The following is a 26598-nucleotide window of genomic DNA, read 5'->3' as shown; positions in this document are numbered from 1 at the left end:
CTTGACCCCAAGGCAGTCAACATTACTTCTACTTTTACGTGTGATAACCCTGTATGCATTTTATATCTAAAAAAACCCCCATACAAACGTGTTGTGAATATGTTGTTTATATTCCACAATTTAACCTTCCTAATGGTAAAGAAACCTTCTCTGTGTTTAAGACAAAAGCTCCTTTCTTCTAATCTTAAGTAATGTCTGGGTATTGTCTAGAAGGTGCAATTTATAAGAGAAAGAGAGATCTCTAAAAAGAACTTTGTATTGAACATTTATATTCCCACAAAGACATCAATTTGGGCAGCTTTTCTTCATAGTTGAATTTTTTTTTTCCTTTATAAAGTCATTTATAAAGTCATTTTTCTAACCGTCTCCTGTTACATTTTAGGAGGACCCATGGCTAACCTAAACAAATACAAACAGTGCAGTAGTCAGTTGGGTCTATTCACTAAAGGCAGAGTTGTCGGAGAGATGGGTTTTAGTAGCTTCTTGACTTCACTGTTCATTATGAAGATCCAAACCCCAGTGAGCTTCCACTGCAGGGGAAGCGTGCCTCTTCGTATAACCTACATACTTACTGGAAATACGGTGCTTTTGGTACATCCATGGTGGAATCCAACCAAAGCCTCCATCCACCGGATGTGAATCAAACATGTCATTTAATAAACAGTAACTGGAGGAAGTAATATATTGCTGAAGTGATTTCAGGAGACGGATCATAGATTTTATCAAGCGGTGTTACCTAAACGTTAAAATATGTAAATTAAGTAGCAGTGAGATATTGATCTTCAAGGGAGTTTTATTTTTTTTTTTGCTTTCTAAAATGGCAACATTGGTGATAGATACGGTTTGCTTTTTAAATAATAAACAAGTTATCTTTGTCAATTTACAAAACGTTCAAGTCTTCAGAGATAACATGAAGACAAAACTACTAAATTATCAGAAATCATAGATCTCAATAAATATCAGTGCTATGCGGCAATAAAAAGGACTTTTTTAGAAATACAGGTTATACTGTGCAATTACAAAAGAGATATCAGAGGTTATTATATTTCCTTTCATTATTTTACAATTGAAAGTAGCTAACTTTAAAACGATTATGATGTGTTAAGGCGGATCTTTCACAAAACCTGTATTTTGCAGTCCTATACACTACATAAAGCAATTTGACTGTGTTAGGTTAGAATAAGAAAGGTATATAGAAGACCTTTTGTATGGAATCTGTGTGATTATTCCTCCTATCGTTATTTCCTATCTATTAAGTTGAGTCTGTTAAGTTTCAGGCAGCGTTTTAAGAGAGGCTGGGTGTACATCGTTTCAATACAGGAAATGTATCAGATAATGTTAGGTTCTGCCATAGGCTACCACCAGTCTCCTCACATTAGATTAATGTTTAAATGTCTCCAAAACACTTACATCGAGGATCGTGCAAAAAAACCAAGTTATTGGTAGTTTAATGAATTTAGTTATTGTAGAAGTCATAACAGTTCTTCTAGAAGTCAATCCATTTTAGGTTATCATTCAATAGTTTACATTTGTTTATATATTTTCTTTCATTTGTTGAGTGTTGGCCGATGTATTTTTTGTTGTTGTTTGTTTTCTCTTGCAAAGTATGTGAGGATCGCCCTTGAGTTGCGAGTGATAATACTGGCATTGAATCCTACACAATGACATTTCCGTTATAAAATAAGGCTACATCCAACTGAGAAGGCCTGAATTTTGGAAAGAATAAGTAATGTGTAATGATAAAATGTGATTACAAATGTAGCCTTCTTCAGTAATATTTTAAGTATTTTCCCATTAACAAAAGTCCACATTTTGTTTTTTTTACATTTTTATCAGCAAGAGACTTGTATGTGAAATGGGGTCTTTGGGAAAAAAATTTGGAAACATTATTTAACTCCAATATGTCTTCTTTGTGATGAGAAAGTTCCTGTAACATTGATATAAAACAAAAGCATACATTCCAGAGCAGCAGAGATATATACTCAGAATGTAGAGTGTGAAAACTTAAAGGGGATCTCCCATGAATAAAATATATAAAATATTAAATATTTGTCTTTGGCCTTAACTAGTGTGCTGGATTCAGTAATGTAGCATTGAAGAAAATGTGGTTTTATTTTGTTTTATTCCCATTAACTCTGAAGACCTGGACGCTGCTATAGTTGTCAGTCATGATATTTTGGATGACTTTCCCTGCTTCAACAGGACACTGAGCTGATTCTTTATGGCAGTGCTAATGAATTCCTGCTTAATTCTTTACTCGATCGTCATTCATTAGTCCGTTTACTCACTTCAGTGAGAACAATCTGACATTGGCAAGTTTCACCAGCTGCAAGGGCAGGCCCTGTAAGATGTATAATTCAATGTGTAAGCACTTTGATTTAACTATGCATTATAGGGAGCCACCTCTGAGTTCATACTCATGATATATGAAAAAGTTGGTGGGAGTTAAAGACATTATGTAGCGGTGTTAATGGTGAAATGTTCACTGCCGTTATTGTGAATGAGAGATAGGAATTGTAGTAGCAGATTGCTCTGCACTCTGTTACTTAATGCATTGAGTACATTGCTAAATTTCATAGTTTTGTTTTGTATCTACAGTAACTACTTTCTTCAAACACAACCAGCATGTAGACTATGTGTTAAACTTGGACCTTAAAAGGTGTAATGCTGCCAGTCTGACAAATTTGTTGGCTCAGTAATCAAACAGTAGTAAGTAATGGTGGCAATTATGCTGAGTTATATTTAAAGGGACACGCCAGCCATCATATGCATTTTTTTTTACACACAGTCATAGATCCCTTGCCTCTATATATTGTTGCAGGTATAGTGTAACCTTAAAGAGCTATAATTTGTAACATGCATCAGGACAAAAAAAAAAGCAGGCAGAAAGTATCGCTGATAGATTGTTAATCTCTGCGTGCCCTAATTGCAGATTAGGAGAAAGATGAAAGGTCATACCGCATAATACAAAAGCCCATGAAAGATTTACATTGCTTTGGAGCACTCCCCGCGGAGAGAACAGCTCGGTGCCTAATTCTTTCAGTCGGATTGGCACATGCTGCAGTTGTTCTTGAGCGCGATTGTGAATTCTTAATTGCAGACACGCTGCAGTTGTTTTTGTCCTTTCACAGACCTTGAGTAATGCAGGCAAGGCTGGCTTTGTGTAGGGCTCCATTCTGAAAACATGTTTAAATTAGCACCACCTGATGCTAGGCAGCCTTCCCAGCCTCGAGTTTCCAAAGAGAAGTTATGACAATAATGACCCCGTGTTTAGGCCACGACGAACAGAGACTGCAAACTTGTCGGCTAATTATTTCTCAAAAGAAGCCCAGTCCCAGCGAGGAGCCTGCATCATATTCCCGATGACGACATTGCATGCTGTAGTAGACATGGGCGTGCATAAAATTGGTTGGTGAATTCCGCTAATCGCGCTAGATTGCAATTACATTATGTATGTTTTCAATAAGCATACACAATTAGTGTGTTTTCTCTTTACAGTGCCTTGCAGCAGATATAGTGATAACCAGAGATGTGCAGTTTTATGACACTACAAACTTTATTTATATATATTTATATATTTTATATATATATATATTACTTTCATTGGTTGATTTTTTTCTTTATTCAATTTTTTATTTTTATTTTATGAAGTCCCTCTATGAACTGTTAGTATAAAAAATAATAATAATTAAAGCTAAATTCAGATTTTCATGTAGCCATTGACCAAGAAAAGATATACAGATGATGAAATAAGCAGGAACTTGCATAGTGGTTAGCATTTACGGGACAATGTAATAAAACAAGAGCTCCACGCCAGCAGATGTAGTGAAAGGCATCTACCAAGACACTTTTGAAGAAATGGCAACCTCGTGCAGAAATGTTCTTACTTATGACATCATATTTAATGTCCTTTGATAGATAGGAATAGTGTTGCATCTTTACGGGTAGGTCTGTTCTGCATTTTCCCTCATGAGGAGCAGATGGATGCTTGACTGACTGCTAATCCACAGCTGGATTGGTTTCAGCAACCCCTACATTTCTAGGTTAGAGTGGCTTTTCTCTCTCAGACTGAGAGGGCAGCTAGAGAGGGATATCATTATTCATTAGGATCCCAATGGGACCGCTGCCAGCAGAGATTAATTTTTTCCGTTATGCTTGTAAAACTAGCTCAGGTGGAGTCTGTAATCCTTAGGGCACGGGTGGCAGATCAAGGAAGATGCTACAAAGCTAGTTAATTTTCTGATTCTAGAGGAAACAGAAGCTCAGTTAGATGTATAAAGCGGAAAAAAAAACATGATTGCAAATCCAAGTAGCTAAATTCCAAATGGGATCTTAGAAAACATCTGGCACCGAAAATCTTTCTGTTGCTTTCTTTTAAAAAGTCCTTGAAAGTTTGTACAGGAGCCAAATGATTTGCTACTTGCTCCAGCCTGTCTGCATGACAAAGAACAGAATGTTTTTTTTTTATATTTTTTTTTTATAAACTTTAACTCTTTTGGTTTAATTAATAGATTTAATGAATTTTAGACATCCCTCAAAATCAATAATATTTTGAACTTATGAACTGTTTACCAGTGTTCGACAATGCTTTGGATAACATAAAGGTGTATTTGGACGTTGCCCTATGCAAGTCCGAGGGCAGCAACCCCCACCCTGCATCACCTATGCAGCTGTAGTCCATTTTTCTGAATGAAGTCATAGCACCGCGCATCCCTCTTACAGGAATGCTGGGATAAGTATGTGTGCTGGGAGTGCAATGGACGCTGGGCCGCCACAGCAATAGAACAGGGTTGTTTTTCTTTTGGATTTCAAAATGGTTGATCATGGATTATTGTCACAGGCCTTGGATTTAGTAATTTTCCCCTATTCGTAATCTCATCACTTTTGTGTGTGTGTGTATACATATATACACACGCACATATATATAATATACATTTGCACACTTAAACACCATGACACATAACAATTGCTTTGGCAGCTGCAGATTTATCAACAGGAATTTCATGTGTGAAATATATGCAGTATTTTTTTTTTTACCGCTGACCCTTGTTTAAACCTTGCTGCAGGTCTGTTATTGGAAAAAATAGAAATTTCGTTAGGCCTGCAAATGCAGTGTGATGTGTAGTTTGCCATATTGACATTTAAAGGAGAGAGGCACTGTTGCATATTGGCCACGGAAAAACAGATGGAATTATGTTTTGTGCATTGTTGGTACTATGTTTACCGAGAAAACACTTTTGTCATTCCGGAGCGGAAAAATATATATAAATATATAAACCTTTTGCATAAAATATAATATGACTGCTGAACGCTTCAAGAAAATCTCTGTGTGCTGCAGACCGCTCTATGAGCGCTACCTGGATAACAGGTTAAGATCGATAACCTATAGCTCAGTGACTGGCAAAGAGACACAGTGGCAGTTTGGCCCCTCTGGACAGCTGTGATTTGTAGATTGTGCCAGTTTTTGCACCATTGTTTTATTGTGTTACTTGGCTGGTCTTGCCCCAAGTGCTGAGTGTTGCTAGCCCTCCACTTCCATGGCAACCGGCATTAAATATTATATTAGCAATGCCTTCACTTATCAGCTAATTTGCTTTTAAGCCGCTCACTGTAAGGTCCTGATTACATTCTGTAAATCATCTCTGATATGACCTTCTTGAGTTATTGTGTTATTTTGTAAGTGTCATCTATGTTAGTTTACATATCACCGCAGGGTACAAGGACTTCATTCCATTGCTTGTGATGTGCAGTCTAGAGTAATTTCTAATATTTGACTGCAAAATTTAAGTAATACAAAATGAAGCATTTTGAAGCTTCATTACATTTAAAAACAAGCTCTAACATCTAATTAAAGGAGACTGGTTTCCAATTTATCTTATATTCAAGACATGCTTTGACACAAAGAATACGTGTTCTGACTGCGAAAAGGCTTTGTAGAAAGAGATATACAATAAAGCACCTCCTATTTCGTCTCCCTCCAGCGTACCCCTGTGTTATGAAAGATCCACATATGAGCAGAGAGAGTAAACTCTTCTTTCCATCCTTAACATTGTCTCGTGTTATATTTTGCTCTTACGTTTCCTGGCAGTTTGCCAGTTTAAGATAAACCATATTCTGTTTTTTCCCCTCTCGGATTATGGACATTGAGGACTATAGGAGAAAACATTTAGCCATGTTGGCTTACTAGTGAAGTGATGGGTTTCCTTTTAAATTGTTTGCATTTTTGTAGGTTGTTCATTCCTTTTGCCATATAATGTGAGATTAGCACCGGTAGGGGATTGCCTGCTGGTTAGTTGGTTCCTTTCTGCTTTCACATCTATATTTCTGTTTTAGCAGCACAGGAAAAATCATGGCACTCAATAAAGGTCATTCATTTCACAAAACCTCAACGCTAACCGTTATACTATTCAAGCAATAATGCATACGGACGTGATGCCGTTAAACTGGTTGATTGGCCATGGGTTGAGACCGCCGGGAGTTAAAGCGGAATTAATATTTTTGGTTTGTAAGCCAGTGTGAGTCAAGGCATGTGCATTGGGAAGCAGATTCTCTGCATAATAAATACTCTGCATCCTACTTTGTCGCGGTAAATGCCTCTAGATAAAATTGCTTTTCGCATCCGACCTGTACAGCCACCTCTAGCTCGTTTCCCAGTGTCAGTAGCAGGGACTGACCTCCTGTTGCTCTGTAGACAGTGGCAAAGGTCTCCAGGCCCTTGACCTCTCATCATCAGGAATGCTGTCCATACTGTGGACCGTAGTGATTTAAGTAAAAAGGTGAATTGGTGAAACTTACGCCCTTCAGGGTTTTTAAGTGATCACTGACCTGTATGACTGTTCCTGACCTATGTTTCACATGGGTTATCAAGTATTGTTTTCGCAGTTCCCTAGCCAAATAATGCAGTGCATATTTAAGAGGGAGCTGAATGCCATGTGTTTTTATTGACTGCTCATTGTGTTACATAGTACTAGTACTATTCTTCTTCTTAAAGCCCATATATACACGTACAATGTTTTGCAGAACCATATTTTACATTCCGATATATGATTAATGTGTGAGTCCCAGAGGTATGAAATGTCTCCTTACAAGGACTTAACTATGCAATATAAGACAATGTGATATTGCAATCACAGTACGCAAAGCCCGACATATGTTTTTTTTTCCCGGTAAAATACCTTAAAAAAATACGTAATAGACCGTTTCAAACAAATTCAAACTTTTAGTAACCTATGAAACAGGTATAAAATAAAAACAAATTTGGGAAATAACACTGTCCAGATGGAAAAAAAACCATAATAAGTATTTCTTCATTTACACCAAAATGTAATACCGTAATACTTTTTAGCTTCGTATATTATATTAAAAAGGACTGTAAATGGTTCTAACAATGCCCTTGTTCCCGCATCGTGTAAATGCTATGTTACTGTAAGCCAGCATTATGTCCGGCCTTGTTTAATTTGTCTAACTAGGGGTAAAGCTGCTGGCCAAAGCAATGTGGTGATATATTTATGTAGAGAGCCTTTTGTGTTCTACTGCAAAGTACAAATTTAGTCCAAAACCAACAATTGTTTTGTTTTTTCCCTTACTTTTCTTGAATCTCAACATCTGCAAGAGCATTTGGAACTTTGTTTCAAATGCCAATATAGCCGTGGAAAGTATAAAATGTTTTTTTCTCTAAATCGAATATTGGGTGAGATAAAATAGAAATACAGAGAAAAACAATTAATGACCAGTTTTGAATGAAGTGAAAAAGACTCAAAGGCTAGAATAAATACGTATATTGGGAAAGGTAAAATACCCTAGTCTGTGTGGTACGCAAGCACTACCTATCCTAATGGAGATGTGCAGATAATTAGGTATTTCTGTTTTAACCCTTTGATGACAATTGCCGGTCCGGGCACGTCACGGAAAAACATGTCGTTAACGACAAATGATGTGCCAGGACCGTCATTTGTTAAAACGGGTAAAAAAAATCGATCCGTGATCGATTTTTTTGTTTTACCCAAACGGCGTTGCTGTAATGCCTCGACCTCGAGGCATTCAGCAACGCCATGATCGGAATCAGGGGCCATGTCTGGCCCCTCCCCGGGGCGTCAACATGTATGGCGGCGGACACCCGTTTTAAAAGCGTTTAGGAGGCGATCAACGATCACCTCCTAAACTTAAATGGTGTCGCTGGAATGCCTCGATCAGGAGGCATCCAGCGACACCAAACACTTACCTCTTGATGGACTGTGACCGCTCCGGAGAGCGGTCACAGCCGCAGCTGCTGGTGATCTTCGCCATCAGCAAGATGGCGGCGGCCCGGGAAAAAAAATAATAAAGATGAAAAGATTCGCTAGACGGTCTCCTGACCCTCTAGAGAACTCTGGCTCCACTTGCAGGTTGATTACAGGTACTGCATTCAACCATGCAAGTCAATGGAGCCCAGCTTTCTAATCACAGTGTGATTCGAAAAAATAAATTAAAAATAAAATAAAATTAATAATAATTAGAAAAAAAATAGTAAAAAACCAGTAAAATGTAAAAATAATTTCCCTCTGATGTCACTATCAGGGGAACCTTCAAGTTGAAAAAAAATGTTAAAAATGTTTTAAAAAAGGCAAAAAAAATTTAAAATATATATATATAAAAAATATATTTTTGTGAGCAAGTCCTAAAATTAGCACATTAGCTTAAAACAATTCTCGCATGGAAAGAGTTAAAATACTGGCATATTAAATGCCCATGGGGTGTCTACTTTAAAAAAAAATATGATTTGATGGGGTAAATTGAATTGGCCGGATTCAACAATGTCCCAATTAACACGGGGGGGAAGGATGGCCACACATCTAATTTCCAATTAGAAAAATGCACACATACCAAATGTGGCCTTTTAGTTCCCCCCAAAAATGACAAACCCATGCATGTGGGGTATCACTGTACTCAGGAGATGTTGCTGAACACATTATGGGGTGTCGTGTGACAGCGGCATATACCAGGAGCTGTAAATTCATACATAAAGTAGGTGTGTGTGGGAAAAATACACACACAAAAATACTACTGCAAACTTTGAAAAAATGCTGGTGGTAAAATGTGTGCATGCAAAGAGTTAAAATACCAGCATTTAAAATACCCTGGGGTGTCTAGTTTTAAAAAATATATGGTTTTGTTGGGCACACTGAAATGGCCCGGCTCAAAGATGTACCAAATAGGGCATGGGCAGTGGATCCCCAAATGCCAAAGTTCAACATTGAAAAATGTGCATGCCCCAAATGTGGCCCTTTTGCCCCCAAACAGCCAGGCAAAATCATTCATGTGGGGTATCACTGCGCTCATGAGATGTTGCTGAACACATATTGGGGTGTTTTGTGATAGTGACATATACGAGAACTTTTTAATTCATACCTGAAGTAAAATGTGTGTGAAAAAACAAATGCAAAAAAATGACTATCACAAAGTTTGACAAAGGCTGGTGGTAGACATGGTGCATGGAAAGAGTTAAAATACTAGCATTTGAAATACCCTGGGGTGTCTAGTTTTCAAAAATATATGGCTTTATTGGGCACACTGAAATGGCCCCGCTCAAAGATGTACCAAATAGGGCATGGGCAGTGGATCCCCAAATGCCAAAGTTCAACATTGAAAATGCGCATGCCCCAAATGTGGCCCTTTTGCCCCCAAACAGCCAGGCAAAATCATTCATGTGAGGTATCGCTGTACTCAGGAGATGTTGCTAAACACATATTGGGGTGTTTTATGATAGTGACATATACCAGAACCTGTTTATTCATACCTAAAGTAAAATGTGTGTGAAAAAACAAATGCAAAAAAAATGACTACCATAAAGTTTGACAAAGGCTGATGGTAGAATTAGTGCTTGGAAAGGGTTAAAATACTAGCATTTGGAATACCCTGGGCTGTCTAGTTTTCAAAAATATATGACTTGATGGGGTAAATTGCATTGGCCGGCTTCAAAGATACCTGAAATGGCACATGGGGGGAAGAATTACCAGATTTGGAAAAAATGGCTTTGAAATAGCAAAACGCTACCTATACTTTTTGCCCCATAATGTGTAGAAAAAAGCATAAAAACATTGGGTATTTCTAAGCTCAGGACAAATAGTAGAATCTATTTACCAGGTTTTTTCATTACCTTTTATAGATGAGTAAAAGATTTTTCAACTAAAAGTTAGAAACAGTCATTTTTTTCTAAATTTTTCACCATATTTTATACTTTTTTTAATAGTAAATAATATGATACAATCAAAACAATGTCATCTAAAGAAAGCCCTTCTTGTCCTGAAAAGACAATATCTAATGTGTGTGGGTTCAGTAAACGGGAAAGAAGAAAATTACAACTAAACACGAGCAGCGCAGAAATGTTAAAACGGCCATTGTCACGAAGGGTACAAAAAGTAAAATCAGCCTTTGTCACGAAGGGGTTAAATTGATGTACATGAATATCTTTCTCCAAAACGCTGCTACTTTATTACACAGGTTTTGATCACAGCACAATATCATAACACATGTAGCTCTGGGTTACGCTAATGAATCTTTTTAATGGTTGTATGTCACGAAGTCCTATATAGCAGGCAGAAAAGTGTCTTTAGCTACATGGTCATGGGAGTTCTTTTTCTTTCAGAATCATAAAACTTTAAATATTACAGATTGCTTTGCTCTGGCTTTCTGTACAAGAAAATTGCCTATTTGCTTGCACAAGCACCTTAAAGAACCACCTGTCACCTTCTCTTAAATCTTGCAGTGTTGAGGACAAATAACATGACCATGTACTGGTCACCGGGTGTCCAAAGCAGCTTAGGCCTTCATCTGCAGAAACCTCTACTGGCAAAAAACGTAACTTTAATATGCAATCCTTGTTGAGGCTGTCTGGAAATCTGGGGTGTCACTTTAAGGAAAATGAGAACATATAGGAGGAATGAGAGATCACTCTCAATGAAAAGCTTTGCTTGCTCCCAGGAAGTTCTCCCCTAGAGGATGGATGCAGGCTTGCTGTCACCTGTCCATTCTGTTTACCTATCGACTGCTGGTACATGAAAAAGTGAAAGAGATGTTCTGTAAGACCCAGGGAGGCTGGGGGACTTTATTTTTTATATTCAACACCGTTTATTGACATGGCATAATACAATAAGGCAATATCAAGGTCAGAACAATCAAGTATGACGAGCGTTACAGAGCAAGTCAGGAGCAGCCGGAGAAGTACAAACTACTAGGGGGAAGGACCCATAGTAGAAACCAGGTATGGCAAAAACAATCATAGAGAGGACCGATTAGGTCCACCAGTAACATGTGTGCAAGTGTGGCAATAATCCGACAAATCGCGTTGTGTCACACAGTAGTAGTACATGTAATGAAACGACTGATGTATCTGACAATGGTATCGTCAATAAACAATAAAAAAAACAAGAAATAAAAACAATAAAATGAACAGAAATGTGCTCCAAGGGTAATGCATTGAACCACACATGACAAATGAGCCACCGGAGATACACAGGGGCTGGAAGTTAGAGTAATCAGGGTCCCCAAGGCGATCAAAGTCTCCTCACCAACAGAACAGGAGCAGGACGTGGCCATCACGGGAGATACAAATCAAGCAGTCGGGGAGAGGAGACAAAAGTGGCCCACGGTAGCCTCTTGAGACCGTTGGCATATTCACGACCATGGGCAGATGCCACCAGATCTTCCATATGGGAGATAATATTGACACGGGCAACCCACGCTGAAACCGGGGGAGGACCCGGCATTTTCCAGAAACGGGGTATGATGGCTTTGGCTGCATGGATCAAGTGAATGGCCAATGATTTCTTATAAGAGGTAAACGATGCCTGAGTGTGGTGTAGTAATAAACCCTGAGGCGAGAATTCAAAATCTGGGTCAATAATGTCACGAATAACTTTAACCACAGCAAGCCAGAACGGGCGAATGTGAGCGCAGTCCCACCAGATATGCCTATAGGTGCCAACCTCAGTCCCACACCTCCAACAAAGGGGCGAGACCTGAGGAAGAAAACGATGTAATTCGGCCGGGACTCTATACCAACGGGTCAATAATTTGTAGTTGCACTCCTGTACCCAACTAGAGATCGCCCCTTTGTGGGTGAACAGGAGTATCTTGTCCCAGTCAGCGTCGGTCATAGGAGTCTGCAGGTCCCTTTCCCATAGACTAAAGTAAAAGGGCTTAGTAGTCCCGTACACCTCCTGAAGCATAGCATAGAGTGTGGATAATAAGTGAGCAGGCTCAGTACCTGCTAAGCATAACTGTTCGAACCCCAACAGCGGCCTGGTGAGTTGAGTGTTAGGGAACAAGGAAGAGACATAATGTTTGATCCCGTGATATGTAAAAGTCATGTGGAAGGACGGCGTAACCGGGTGTAGAAGGTCTCTAAGAGACCGGAATGCGCCCGCCTGTAGTACGTGGCACAGCCGTAGGGGACCGGAGCGCACATGATCTCACCATGTCAGCAGTGATATGTATGGGCAAATCTGGATTGTGCGTCAATGGGAGAAGCGGACCCGGTACCGTGGTAAGCAGAGCCCCCCTTGACACCCTCCTGAAGACCTTCAGAGTGGCCGAGATAGTGGGGTGGGAGGCATGGGAAAGGCTCCTGGGGCCATCAGGGAGCCAAGGGACTGCCGAGATATCGCAGGTAAAGAAGGAATTTTCAAGGTGGACCCAAAGCTTGGGGGCCCCCAAAGACCACTCCACCACTCTCCGTAAGTGGGACGCTAGCCGATACCATTCCAGATTGGGAAGGGCCATACCTCCCCTCAATTTGGAGCGAGACAGGTGCGTAAAGGACAGCCTAGGCGTCCCCTCCCCCCATACATACCGCGTAAAGACCCTCTGGCAGGCTCGAAAGAAACTTCTAGGTAAAAACACAGGCAAGCACTGAAAAAGATATAAAAATCTCGGAAGAATATTCATCTTAAGTACAGCTATGCGCCCAAACCAGGAGATGTGGGGTACCGACCATCTGCGCAGGTCTTGGATCACCGTAGCCAGAAGGGCAGTGAAATTGAGCTTAATAATTTGGGAGAGGTCAGCCGGGGGACTTTATTTTTTAACAAGTGGAACAGCCTTAAAAAACCTCACATGAGTGTTCCTTTAAAGACAACTTCAAAGACTAGCATTTCAAGCCATTAACAAATGTATTTTTATGTTCCCCATAAGGTTTTCTGATTTATTAACACACGATGCCTGCATATGAGAAAGTACTTCTCAAATGTTGAAATAATGTGATTGTGTTTGAATTTGTGTAAAATTAGGTGAACTCTCCATTTTACTGTAGTCCTGCTGTATCATCCGTTGTAGCTTTTCTTATGTCATTGATCTGAATTTTTGTTAACTCACAGGGTTTAACAGTAGGCATATCCACTTTACTCAAACAGCAGGAAAATATATACTCCGTGAATAAACAGTGGCTGTCATCTGAAGCCGGATGTGGCACTCACGGGGGTTTCGTTGACCCCAGGCTGCCTGAACACTCCATGTACTTTATTGCATGACATCATCGATTTAATAGGATTCAGCCCCCAGTTCCGATCCTAGAGATCTAACAGATCGAAAAAGGGTAAAAGTACAAACACATTGTTATATATAATTTTATTTAACATAGAGATAAATTTTGCAACAGGGTTCTTCATTATTTTCAGTTCTATTATTCCTTTTGCTGTGATACACAGAGTGCAGAGCATGGTGCCGTGCTACCGTTGTATTACTATCTAAGAAATGTAACAAAGTATGGTGGCTGTTATTTAAGGACTTCTAAAATCCAGCTGTTCACCATGTGGCCAGTTCCTGCATGTGGGGGCGAAATCTTTCCCAATGCTCTTATTTGTTTCCCCCCACATAAATCTGAGCTTGCGTAAACGCTGCGCACATGCCACGAAGCCATCTGTGAAAGCGTTGGGCTTTCTTGTGATTTTAGCTAAAGTCGAAACCTAAGCTGACAATATTCTAGTTAGGATTATCCTAACGTGTTCGGTTATAAATGTTTCCTCTGTGTGCGCGCTATGGGGGGGGTTGTTATAATAGAGTCAAAGACGTACAATTGAAAGGGACCTCCTTACGAATTTTTTCTTCACTGGACTCGATTTTGGGCTTGCAGTCATCTATGGCAATGGACAATGCAGCAGTTACCAAGTTACCATGAATCGTTTTTATACACAGCACTGAAACCTTCGGGTAGCTCCATAAAATGGGCCTCTTGACCACTGCAGATATAATGAAAATAATTCTTAGAGTTTTCTACAGGGCTGATTTTCCATACCTACAGTTCAGGGTTACCTAGTTTTGGGTCATCACTCATACTGAGACACAAATTTCTAGCTGGGTTGCAGTGAAAGACATTAATGTACCTCAAATGCAGCCTTTGCCAGGTAAAAAGAGTGTGACCGTGGCCAAGCTTCCAATTAGAAGTTCACCATTCTGAATCAAGCTGGATGTGACAGCCCGAAATGCTTTTTACCGTATCTGTTTTTGTAGGCATATTTTGTTTTGTTCATTTGCCTTCTCCTCTACTAGTATACCCAATACACTTAAGGTGTATCAAAACAATGCTGGCCACTAAAAGTGTGGGGGAAAAGGACCTTCATTACCATGATATATTATTAATTATGATAAATCACCAATAGTTGTGTTCTGCTTTGCTTGTCCAGAATAAGACCTTGGCAAAGCAAGACACCAAAACACTTAAAACACTTAAGTACATAAAACTTACCATTTTAAAAAGGTATACTGCTTGAAAAGCATTTCCGATAATTAACATGGTAATGTAGGAATACTAAAATACATCTTTTTGATCTTATTTTGTTTTAAAAGCCACCTCTGGTGAAATCCACAAGTGTTTTATGTTACACCACTAATGACCCCATGTGGCACTGTGGTAGGTGGACAGCATAGAGAATATATATAAGCCAAAAGACTCGGTGGGGAGCCTTATTAACAACTGAAGCAACGTGTTCTGCATTTAGTTATTGTTCATAATATGCTCTTAATAGAAGCAAAACTTTTCCTCTAAATTAACATATACATTCATTTATTTTTCCTTTTTTTTCCCTGTCTTACAATCTTTCAACTTCTATTAAACAAGAAGATGTTTTTTTTTTCTTTGACACTTGTCTGTCCTGTTGTGGTCACTTTCAAATGTCCAAACCATAAAAAGACGACAATGTGGCCACGTGCAAATGTATGTAGCCATGTTCAGACATTCGTTTTCCTACACGCATTTTGTGGACATCTTTATTAGCACCATAAAAATAGGCTCACCAGAAAAGGCTCAGATAAATCCATTCTTTTTGTCGCTGGTGATGTGTCCATGGCATTTGCAGAACAGATTGTGGTTCGTAATGAAAAGGGAAACGAAAATGAAAAATATTGAGTGAACAGCAGGGCCCATTTGATGTGATTATATAGAATGTTTCTTTATTCCGTCTTTTCTGTTGCAATCTGAAACACAGTAGCAGGGGGTTACGCGCAGACTTTCTCGTATGATTGTCAATCACCGTCGTTTAACATTTGCGACGGAGGGAAGCATCTTCATGCTAGGCTCTCTGGCCAAATCAGAGGGACAGATTTGCAGTTAGTAGTCTCTCCAGCCTCTGCTAAACAAACAAGGACAGGACAGCGACAGCAACGTTTCACACAAGAATATATAATGCGCTCTGCTGACCTCTCCACCCTCCATTCATCTCCGCTCCTAGCTGAATCAAGCTTGTCTTGCCACTCAATTCAATTTCCTTTAATTACTGCCTAGATGAAGATAAGAAATGTAATAGTTTACACTTAACAGTCCCAAACAGGAAATTAAGTCGGTGACTTTATTTTAGGAAAATAATCCCAAGAAAAATAAAGGCTTTTTTATGTTTAGGAAAATCTATTTTGTAAATGACAATATCACTTTGTTGGTCTTTTATGTCACGTTTAGCTTTCACTAAATACGCTTTTAAAGTCTTCATTTTTAGTTTAAGGGCATAGTTTTATTTGTTGTAAAAAAGAATAACACAGTCTAAATCTAAACTGTTTACCTGTTTATCATAGACAGGTTTCCCTTCTGTAATATCATCTTTTGAGATGTCTGTTTTTATGTTTCTAATTAAGTAGATCAATTTGACTGTACCAGCAAAGGGCCAGGGGAGAATAAGAGCATGGTAGGGCAAAGAAAAGAGGACATTAACAGGAAAGAATGATTACATGTTAATGAAAAATTGACTTTTCTTTTTTCTGTTTTTATTTTTTTCTCCAACTGAGAGTTTGGATTAAAAAACATGAAGAGAAAGGATATTATATGGCTAGAAGAAGAAATTGTAATTGTCAAACTGGTGAAATTAGGTTTTTTGTTCCTTCTGGCCAATAGTAATTAGCTATACCTGTCTAACCTTTTGTATTATTAAGTAAATTGATGATGTGCCCCGATATTTTTTTCAGAGATCAGTGAAGCAATCTACTTTAAAATACTCGGTTATTTACCTGTTGGCTGCTTTCTTGCTTTTGGCATGTTGGCCAACATGTCCACTTCTGTTATTGAGAAATGCAATAATAATTGCAGGGCCAGAATGACTTAGGGGCTGATGGAGCTGCAGCTCCAGGCCCCTACCTTAAAAATAGGCCCAGTCAGGACCGAACTGACTGGGCCTATGCGGCCTCTACGCAACTGCGACCGGGTCCGCCACTCTAAGGGGCCGGGAAGCCCCCACCAGGGCACAGGGTTTAAATTAAAAAATCGGCAGGGTTTTTTTTGTTTTGTTTTTTTTACTTTATTTAACATCCTCCATGTTAAATAAAGTTTTTGTTAACTTTATTTAACATGGAGGATGTTAAATAAAGTAAAAAATCCCCGATGTTTTAATTTAAGCCCTGTGCGGCCGCAGACCCCTAAGGCAGGCCCTGGTGGGGGCTTCCTGGCCCCTTAGAGTGACGGACCCGGTCGCAGTTGTGGCGGGCTTAAGGGGCCCTGCGTTAATGCGGCCGTAGAGGCCACATAGGCCCAGTCAGTCCAGTCCTGACTGGGCCTATTTTAAGGTAGGGGCCTGGAGCTGCAGCTCCATCAGCCCCTAAGTCAATCCGGCCCTGCCGCGGGCCCGGTCGCAGTTGCTGCTTTCTCCGGCAACAAGGTAAGTAGGGTGAGGGAGGGGGGGCGGTGAGAAGGGGCAGAGCGGGGTTAGACAGTGAGAAATGGGGAGAGGGGATAGATAGTGAGAGGGGGTGCATATTGAGAAGTGGGGAAGGGGGTACATAGTGAAAAGGGGGAACATAGTGAGAAGGGGCAGATAAGATGGGGAGAGGGAGTAGTGTGAATGCATATGAGAATGAATAAATGTGTGGATGAATTGTGTGAATGCGTATGACAATTAATGAATTCATGCGTGGATGAATTGCTTGAATGATTTGTGAGCCTGCATTAATGAATGTGTTAATGATTTGTGTGAAAGAGTAAATGCAAAGATGGTACATGAAGGGTGGGCTTTAACAATAAATAAATAAATAAAAATGGGCTGCTCAGGCTTAAATGCCCGGGCTTATTTTTTGTCCCAGTCCGGGCCTGCATATGACAAAACTAGAATTGGCACACAAAGGCCAACAGATTTATTTGGTAAAAATGGGGCCAGTTTGCAACCTTACTAACCTTCTGATAAGATATGTTAAAGGGTTGGTCTAGTGCCTTGTATTGTATACTAAAATATTTTGTCAGTACATTAATATGTATTCTCTACCTGATGAACATTCTGCAGTGGAAAGCCCCAACATTCCATGATACGTATGGTTGCTTGAAGGCCACTGAAGTAAATGGGAGCACATGTCGCATGTGTGGGGTCTCAGCTCCAGTCCTGGAGCTGGCTGGCAGCGAGCACACAGGAATTACATAGGCTGTATAGGATTGCTAGTGTCCATTATATAAAAAAAAATATTTTAATATATATGTGTATCTATCTTTCAGTTGTTCGATTGTGAACACTGTACTGAATTACAGGGACATGCTTGACTGTCACATTAATAAGCAATGAATGTCATTTTTTTGGCTTTCTTTTATTTTTAAGGATGCTGAAGAGTACACGGATCTCCCAGTCAGACACAATGAGGACCAAATGAATAGTGAGTTGGCCAGACACCTTCCTATTGAGCTCAATCCTCATTCAATGGACAGCGCCCATACAAAGACCCACCTGCTACTGCAAGCCCACTTCAGCAGGGCTGTGTTACCCTGCCCAGATTATTACACCGATACTAAAACCGTTCTGGATCAAGCCATCAGAATCTGCCAGGTATTTTTTTGTACTTATTGATGTTTTTTTTAGTTGAAAATAATAAAATGATGTGGTAAATTATTTCCTGGACAGATGGTGAAATTAAATTAATTTTCTGACGCTAGAAAAAAAATTGGTGTGATTCTTCAGTGCATTTGGTTTTTCTGGTTTACAGCTATAGTTTAGCCGATAAAACTAGTTATGTAATTATACTTTATGGTTCACATACAGTTGCAGATCTTGCTGGTACTGGTGGGTAGAAACAATGCACCATGGAAAGGTATCATGGCAATTTACTTTGCATCTTTATGGTGTTTTCTACTGGCGAAAAAAGGTCAGAAAGGCAGGTGCTTGGAAAATAATTTATTTACAACCGAAAGAAAATTTACAGTATTCAGTCTCTGCAGCAAAATATGGTACTAAATATACTTGCCTTGTATTTATCGCCCAGTATCTTTAAATAAATTAATCTCAGAGTTGCATTCTTTACCATCTAAAGGGTCTACTTCCTCAGACGTTTCAATGTCCACCATTACAGTCTCCCGTTTAGCTGTGGTTGCCATAGAAACAACAAGCACTGGCTAAATCATACTTTCTTACTTCATAAACTATATAAATTACGTTTTTTCTCAGACTTGCCTGCAGGTTGTTGGGAGTGTGCTATTGTTTTAAGTCTTGTTTATTATGCACAATATGAAATCATTAGATGGACGTTCTAGTCCCAGAATAGGTTGCAAACTGAATTACCGTCAACATAAACATAGGTAGTTGAACCGACACTGGTTCAACACAGGCTCATAAAGAGTTGAGAAGTAAGAACCAGCTCAAACTCCTCTCCTCATTGAGATTTTTTTGTTGTCTGGGACCTGATGACCCACAATTGGCTGGCTAGTACCTAGTCTGACTTGGGGCGTGATTTGTGTTGCCACCTCCCAATGTAAATTAACTTGCTGCTCATGACTTCCACAGCAGCAATTCATAGAGTTGTTAGTTGAGTTACCATTGACAGCAGCGGCTTCTTAACTTCCAAGCTTGAAAGTTGTAACCACGTTTTCTCCTCAGACACATTCCATGATGGGTAATTACTTTAAGGAAAGTTATTAAATGCTTCCTATTTGGCGTTGGGATGGTCTCTGATACAGTTGCATCATTTTGTGGACCTAAGCTAATGTTTACTGGCCTGCAGGTAAAATACTAGTTAGTCGACAACCCGGTGGGTCGCATGACCTTCTGGTGCTAAGTCATAGAAGCTCCAGCAAAAATGCCGGCCAGCAGCAAAGGTTGTCAGCGTGCACCGGCTGCTCTTACTAGACACCAAGGAATCTGGTGTTACCGGGGGGTAAGTCTGGGGGGCATATTTTGGGGGGCAGGGTGGCATATCAGGGGGGTAGAGCGGCATATTGGGGGTTATAAGGCATATCAGGGGGCACAGTGGCATATAAGGGGTATAAGGCATATTTTGTGGGGGGAGTGGCATATCTGGGGGTTATAAGGCATGTCAGAGGGCACTATGGCATATGGGGGGGTATAAGGCATATCTGGGAAGCAGTTTGGCAAACCTGGGCAAACCAAATGTACATAACGGGGGGGGCAGTTGGGAAATAAAAACAAGAACTGCATTGTTCTCAAAGAGATTTTATTCTGCTGTTTGTTTAATAAATAATTTTAAATAAATGAAAAATGTACATTTATTTCTTTATCCGGTTAATCGTAAAAATAATCGGCCAACTAATCATTATTTGCAGCCCTACATCATACAGAGCTGAACAGGCTCTTCCTACAACAAAAGCTTAGGAATGGACTTCCTTAATAATGTTATATAACAGGCAGTGACTGAAAGGATGAGGAGGCCAGCCTATATCTGAATAGAAACAAATCTCTATCCAAGCTAGTTAACCAGAGAATGAGGTTGATGCAACCGAAAGTGGAGACGCCTAGGTAGATAACCCCTGTTTTCAATCAAAGCAATAATGTATGCAATATAAAACTCTGCCAACATAGGTCATATTAAAGGCACTCTTACTTAAATCTGCCTCGCTTTCAATGGCTTCAATTTTATCACCCAAACTATAAGCATTAGTACTTACTTGGCCTAATTTTCAGTATTTTCAGTCTTTTATTGTTTGGGGGATTGTCACAGCCAACAGTATTCCTTAATAGAATATCATTCCAAACATTATGTATCAAATGAAAACACTAAACATTTACAGACTGCCCAAGCAAGTGAGTATGGAGAATAAAGTCTACTCAGCATTTCTTGAAAATCATGGAAGAAAAAAGGATCCTTTGGAAACCAACTCTTTTGCTTGCAGACAGGTTATTGAGAAGTAGGCAGCTCAAGTGGAGTCAACCAAAACAGGAAGTCATGAAATGTAAACCTGAAATAACTTCCAAAGCTACCAATGAAGTACTTTGATTTGTAGAAATGTACTGCCTCGTGTAACCTTTTACAGATCCAGGAGTTAAATGTGTGGCTGTTACGTTATAATTTTAGTTCTCTTCTTGCTTCTAATATGGAGATCTGTTTATATCTTTTATTTTTTCTTCGACAAGTCATACCTTATGTACCATATGGTACAATGAACAAAGAAACAAAGAACCCTCAAAATACCCCTTTCTTACGCCTGACTAGATACAAATCGGACTTCTTTAAACAAGCAGATTCAACTATAAAACATTAGAAACAGTAACAAAAAGTCTCTCTTTCAGACAAATATTTTATTTATTGTATTTCAACTGAAACGTGAAGACTGTGATAATTTTTACATACCATTTCCCAAAATCGTTTGACAGTGCTTCAATAAAGCAAAAATGTAATTTATTTTAGTACTTGTTTTGACACATGTTGAACTCGTTTGCTTATTACTTGTGGATCTGAGCTATAAGGTTACATTTTTGTGAAGTTGAGGTGAAATTGGCTACAGTATATCTCATGTCACCACTCACTGACCTGCTGGTGAACTCGGGCAACTAAAGGTAGAAAACCAATAACATGGTTAATGTCAATACATAAGCGCTCTGACAAAAACTCAACATACAAAGGGTAATAAATTATTTATAGTTTTATATATTCTGAGAGGCAGGCAGTGGTGGGAAAGACTGCGGAGTGGAAGGAGGAGCAGAGGGGGCAGGAAGGAGTTGGGAAGAGCCTGATGAGGGAAGAGCACGTCAGAACAGAAGGTAAGTGGAGGGGGAAGGAAAGTGGTGGGTGAGAGCAGGAGGAGCAGGAAGGGAATGGGTCAGAGTAATTGGAAATGGGAGGTAGTGAGTCAGAGACACTGGATGGAGCTGGTAAGAACAGAAAGGACTGGAAGATGCTAGAAGGATCAGACTGAAGCTGGAGGGGCAGGAAAGGGATGCTCTGGGCAGAGTGCAATGGAATGTAGCGGTTCAAAGCAGGGGGACACTGAATGGGAATGAGTAAGAGCATCACAGGGATCAGAGTGCAGCATGCGTGCTTTGATTGGACCTTACTTTAAGCCTTAAGGCATATTACATTCCTATAAATGCCAATATGGACATGTCTAAGACTGAAACACACAAAGACACAAGTTATGTCACTTTTTGATTCCTTATCTCTGGTTACATGGGCTTCCTCATAGCATATGATTGGAATGCATGTGCAGTTACAAACCATTTACATTGTGTACATAAAACTCTATAGAAGGCACAAACATAGTAGATATCTATGGATGAGTGTTTTACCCAATATGAGAAGTCACAATGTATTGTGGTGAAAAGTGTTCCAAAATTAATTATAGTTTCACAAGAATTCTTATTGTAAACCTTTTTGTTATAGTTGGACTGCACAAAATGATTAGTGCTTAACCCATTTGGTGTGATCAATTCACTTAAGCATTGACTTTGAAATGTTAATCACAACTTTAATTTGTGGCGCATTAGCATTTTTATTAACTCCGAGCTAGCTGGTGTACTTGAAGCTCTTACAGTCACATATACTGCTTGGAAATGACTTTTGTCATTAATGAAGTGTGTCAGACAGCAGCTGATCTTGCAAACAACTGTTGCTAGTGAACTAATTATTAGAATTACTGTGTGTGTTTGTGTTTCATTCATGTGCTAGAGTGGTGGTTTCTTTTATCTTTTTTTATTCTAATCTTAAAGCACAGTGGAAACATGAAAACAATCATATATACAAATAGATATTAATCAACCTGCAGTACACTCAAGCAAATTAAAGATAAATTATCCATACTGTAGTTTATGGTGGTGTGCTTACTAAATTGGTAATATCAGATTTTTGGTTGTATGCATATGAGCTTATTTTACTTTGGGAAATTGGAAAGTTGTTGCCAGTTCAAATAAGAGTTTCTTGTGTACGTGAGCAGTTTTGCAGGTTTAACTAGGGATTTCTATAGGCAACTAGCCATTGCCTGTGACAGGTCATGCATGCAACTCCCTGACTGCAAAAACAGTATAATGTACCTTGGTCATACACAGCTTTAAATATCTAATCCCATAGACCAGGCTATAGCTGCAACACAGGGCTCGACAAACCCTAGGTGCCATGATGACTAGAAACCATTTCCTGGCGCCCAGTGTTTTGCAAGGGTGCAATCATGAATCCTGTGTAGCGTGTGCTGTGAGGCGCCCAGCAGGGTCACATAATGACCCTGCTGGATGCCTCACGTCATTCGCTTCACTGTGGACCCGAAGGACAGCATAGCTTGTTGGATTTGCAATAGCAGCTGATTGGCAGCTATGTGGAAAAGGAGAGGGGTGTGTGAGAGTGTTAAGCGTCAGTGAGTATGTGTGTATATACATAGTGCTGGAGTCAGTCTGTGAGTGTATGTGTGTGCATACTGTAGTATCAATGTGTATGTGTGCTATATGTATAGGGCTATAGTCAATGTGTGTGATAATGTGTAATGCGTGTCAGTATGTCTAGTGTATTGTAGTGCCAGAGTCAGTGTGTATGTGTCCATTGTGTTAGTGTATTTTTATGTATAGTATAGTTTATATAGTATGTATAGTGTTAGTCCGTGTGTGTATGGTGCTAGCGTGTATGGTGTTGTTTATGTCAAAGTATGGCATTAGCATGAGTGTGTATGTCAGCATATAGTGTTATAGTGTGTGCATTAGTGTATGGTTTTACCATGTATATAAGTGTAGAATGTTAGCATGTGTGTTACTGTAGTGTGTTAGTGTTTGTAAATATAAGATGTTAAGAGTGTCTCTGTTACTGGATGGTGTTAGAGTGTGTGAATGTATGTTAGTGTATTGAAAGACATCTTTAAAGTTGCGGCAGTGCGCATATATCATTGACAATGCTAGTGGTCCTCAGTTGATTCAAAGTGGGGGGAGGGGTGTAGAGACCCCCTGTTGCCATCTTGAAACACAAGTGGTTAGGGAATGGGTCATCAAACGATTATGTTTCCAACTTGAATAACTTGAATCAGAAATGGTTATGTACAAAGAACATTCATCTGGCCAGGCAAATATAGAAAGTCTTTGGTTAAGTTAGTACATGTGTTCTAAGCTATAGACTGAAATACTTGGCGCTTACAAAATGTCATGAATATGCCAAAGACATAGGTCATTTGTCTAAGTAGTGTGAACAAACCAAAGGCATTGCTTGTCTCAGTGGTACGTTAGGCTGATTAGGTAGTACCTGGAGAAACACCAATGGGAGGGAAATACAAACTTTTTCTATACGTATCACAGGTATATTATATACCTGTCAGTGTGAAATCTAGACATTTGATATCATTTTGCCTAGGTGCTATAAAGAATTCCTAGGCTTTATATTGCATTCTTAAACATGCAGGCATAACATGTATAGCATTTATGAAATAAAACATGCCATATAAGCCTCCAAAAAATTACCAAATCCACAAAACAGAAAAATCTCATGTTATCTGTTTCACCATTCAGGTTAAGCAGGTTTAGTTTCCATGTTTTTTTGGTATTTTATTATGATTTCTGATGAAGTGAAAATCTGTATTTAAACACTTTTCCAGAGTATTATCAGGCGTTGCATGCAGAGTTCACGTGACTGATTTGTTAACATCTTCTTAGTTTGATTTTGCACTTTTTCTGTAATGTTTCGGTGTTGTTTCTTTTGATGGTTTATTCTCACACAAGCTTTTGTGGCAAAAGCTCAGATGCTTCAGTGTTCTACAAATTGTAGAAACATTCTATATACAATATATATAAATAAAAATATATATATATTGCTATAGGCAAAAATAGAATACCACGGTTGCTCTTTACTGCATGAACTAAGGGAGTATGAAGTAGGCTTGCATCTCTCCAGAACAACCAACTCCGCATTTTTTTCAGAATTTCCCTTATTTAATTGAAACAGCTCTGCGAGTGTAAACAAATCCTTTGTTGAAAGAAGCTTTCAGTATTTAGATTGTCTTAAGAAACAGTAGAATTATGTTTGCCTGTAAAACATTTGATTTAATGCAGAGATTAGAGCTGCCATCCCACTAGTGGGATACAATAAATATACGTATTATATCAATCAAATACCCAAATGCAACCTGTGAATATTTACAGTACATGATTCAATTTTTCTGATGTTTTAATTTACATTAAACAATATATTTATTTTATGTGTTTTATTGTTTTGTGGTACAAACGAATGGGAGGAGACAATGCAGGTGTGATAAAATACGTTTGAGAATAATTTTATCCAGTGTTTTAGTAGGGTGTTAGATTTAGCAACACTATTGGATTAATATAGTCATTGAGTAATACCGATAATGAAAACTATGCTAGCCAAAATTGAGTGAAGCCCAACATCTGACTCGGCCAACTCAGAAATTAGACGGTTTGGCTTGTCTAGGCCCGGATCCCTCCACCGTCTTGCTCGCTTGCCTCTATAAGGGTTGTCTCACTATTGAACAAAGATAAGTGCAGAGATACCAAACAAAAGATATGGTATTTGCAATGTCCTCCTATGGGACCACAAATAAACCCAAAATAATGTGAAATGATAAATAAAACATACACTACCGTTTAATCATTTCTTTGGTTTTGAAAGAAAAGCAAACTTTCTCCATTAAAATAACCTCAAATGGATCAGAAATAATGTTGTAAATGACTGTTGTAGTTGGAAAAGGCTGATTTTAATGGCCTATCTTCATAGGCGTGTAGGGGCTCTTTATCAGCAACCATCACTCCTGTGTTCCAATGGCACGTTGCATTGGCTAATCCTAGTTTAAATTAAAAAGGATAATTGATCATTAGAAAACGCTTTTGCGAATATGCTAGAAATGAAAACCACTAAGTGACTTTAAACCTTTGAATAGCAGTGTACGTGTGTTCCCTTATGCCCCTGCCACCCAAACCCCCAGTGTGGAGAAACTTACTTCAATGTTCTTTTATTTCCTGTTGGGGACCTTAAGGTAAAATGGGCCTTTTCTTTCTTTATTATTTCTCGGCCATTTTACACATCCAATGTCAGCTCAACTTTAAATACTTAATGTGACTGCAGAAACATGCTTGATATCACACATTGGGCAACTGACCTAGCAGGCCACCAGACCTGTATGCATAATGGCTAATGTAATATTCAAGAACTGTATGCTTCATATCTTAAGGCAGTAGAAATATGTCTGACCTTCTGTGTTTTCCCTCCTCAGGCTATGTTGGATGTTGCTGCAAACCATGGTTGGCTTGTCACAGCTTTAAACATATCATACCTGGTACAAATGATCATTCAAGCCCGATGGGTGCATGATTCGTCTCTCCTCACGTTGCCCAACATTGAAAAGCACCACCTGCATCTATTCGTGTATGTGTAAAACTAACGGTCTTGGCAGAAAACTATTCAGTTGATTAATATGGCAAATAAGCTGTTGCAGTGAACTTTTATCTTAAAACATATGACCATTAATTAACATTAATTTTAACTGTTTTCATTATACAACAGCAAATGGGTCCAAGGATCAAGAAGGCCAAACTCTGCTAATTTTAACGGCCCCATTGAGTGTCTTCCAGAGCTGCTAGCTGTATGTGAAGGAAGGGAAGACATCTTCACTAGCATTTTACAACGGGACCTCCAAGGTGGACATATTTCACAGGTAATACCACTTTCAGAATAATGTGTCTCTTTTTATTTCTAATGTTTATCTCATTGTTTATTGGATTTGTATTTTATACATATATGTTACATTTTACGCTCTAAAGGTACTAGAGGTACCTGTTTTTGTGTTACATGACAAGCCAGTCCTGTAAAATTTTAGGTGCTTAATTCTTGGAAGTGTTTGGGCATTCAGCACGACTAGGGATGATGTTTCTAATGCTGCAATAATATTAAATTCAGCAAGGGATTTGGGACATCACCTTTCAAGAGGCATTTTGTATGGGACTGACCTTGATGGTG

The 26598-nt window shown here is 39.1% G+C and overlaps 1 protein-coding gene across 1 annotated transcript in view; it reads left to right on the top strand.

Annotated features, from left to right (window-relative positions):
• The window catches only part of LOC149273467 (activating signal cointegrator 1 complex subunit 3-like), a 99268-nt gene that overhangs the window by 63285 nt on the left and 9385 nt on the right, over positions 1–26598 (top strand). The window contains exons 24-26 of the mRNA XM_089506277.1: positions 18036–18260; positions 25856–26007; positions 26146–26296. Coding sequence (XP_089362403.1) covers positions 18036–18260; positions 25856–26007; positions 26146–26296 — 528 coding nt within the window. The remainder of the gene's footprint in view (positions 1–18035; positions 18261–25855; positions 26008–26145; positions 26297–26598) is intronic.

Source organism: Sceloporus occidentalis, unplaced genomic scaffold (genome assembly GCF_023333645.1).
Source record: "Sceloporus occidentalis isolate IW3139 unplaced genomic scaffold, rSceOcc1.0.p SCAF_374, whole genome shotgun sequence".
In the NCBI taxonomy this organism is placed as follows: Eukaryota; Metazoa; Chordata; class Lepidosauria; order Squamata; family Phrynosomatidae; genus Sceloporus; species Sceloporus occidentalis.
Note: the sequence above shows the minus strand (reverse complement) of the source record. Positions and strands in the feature narration are given on the sequence as shown.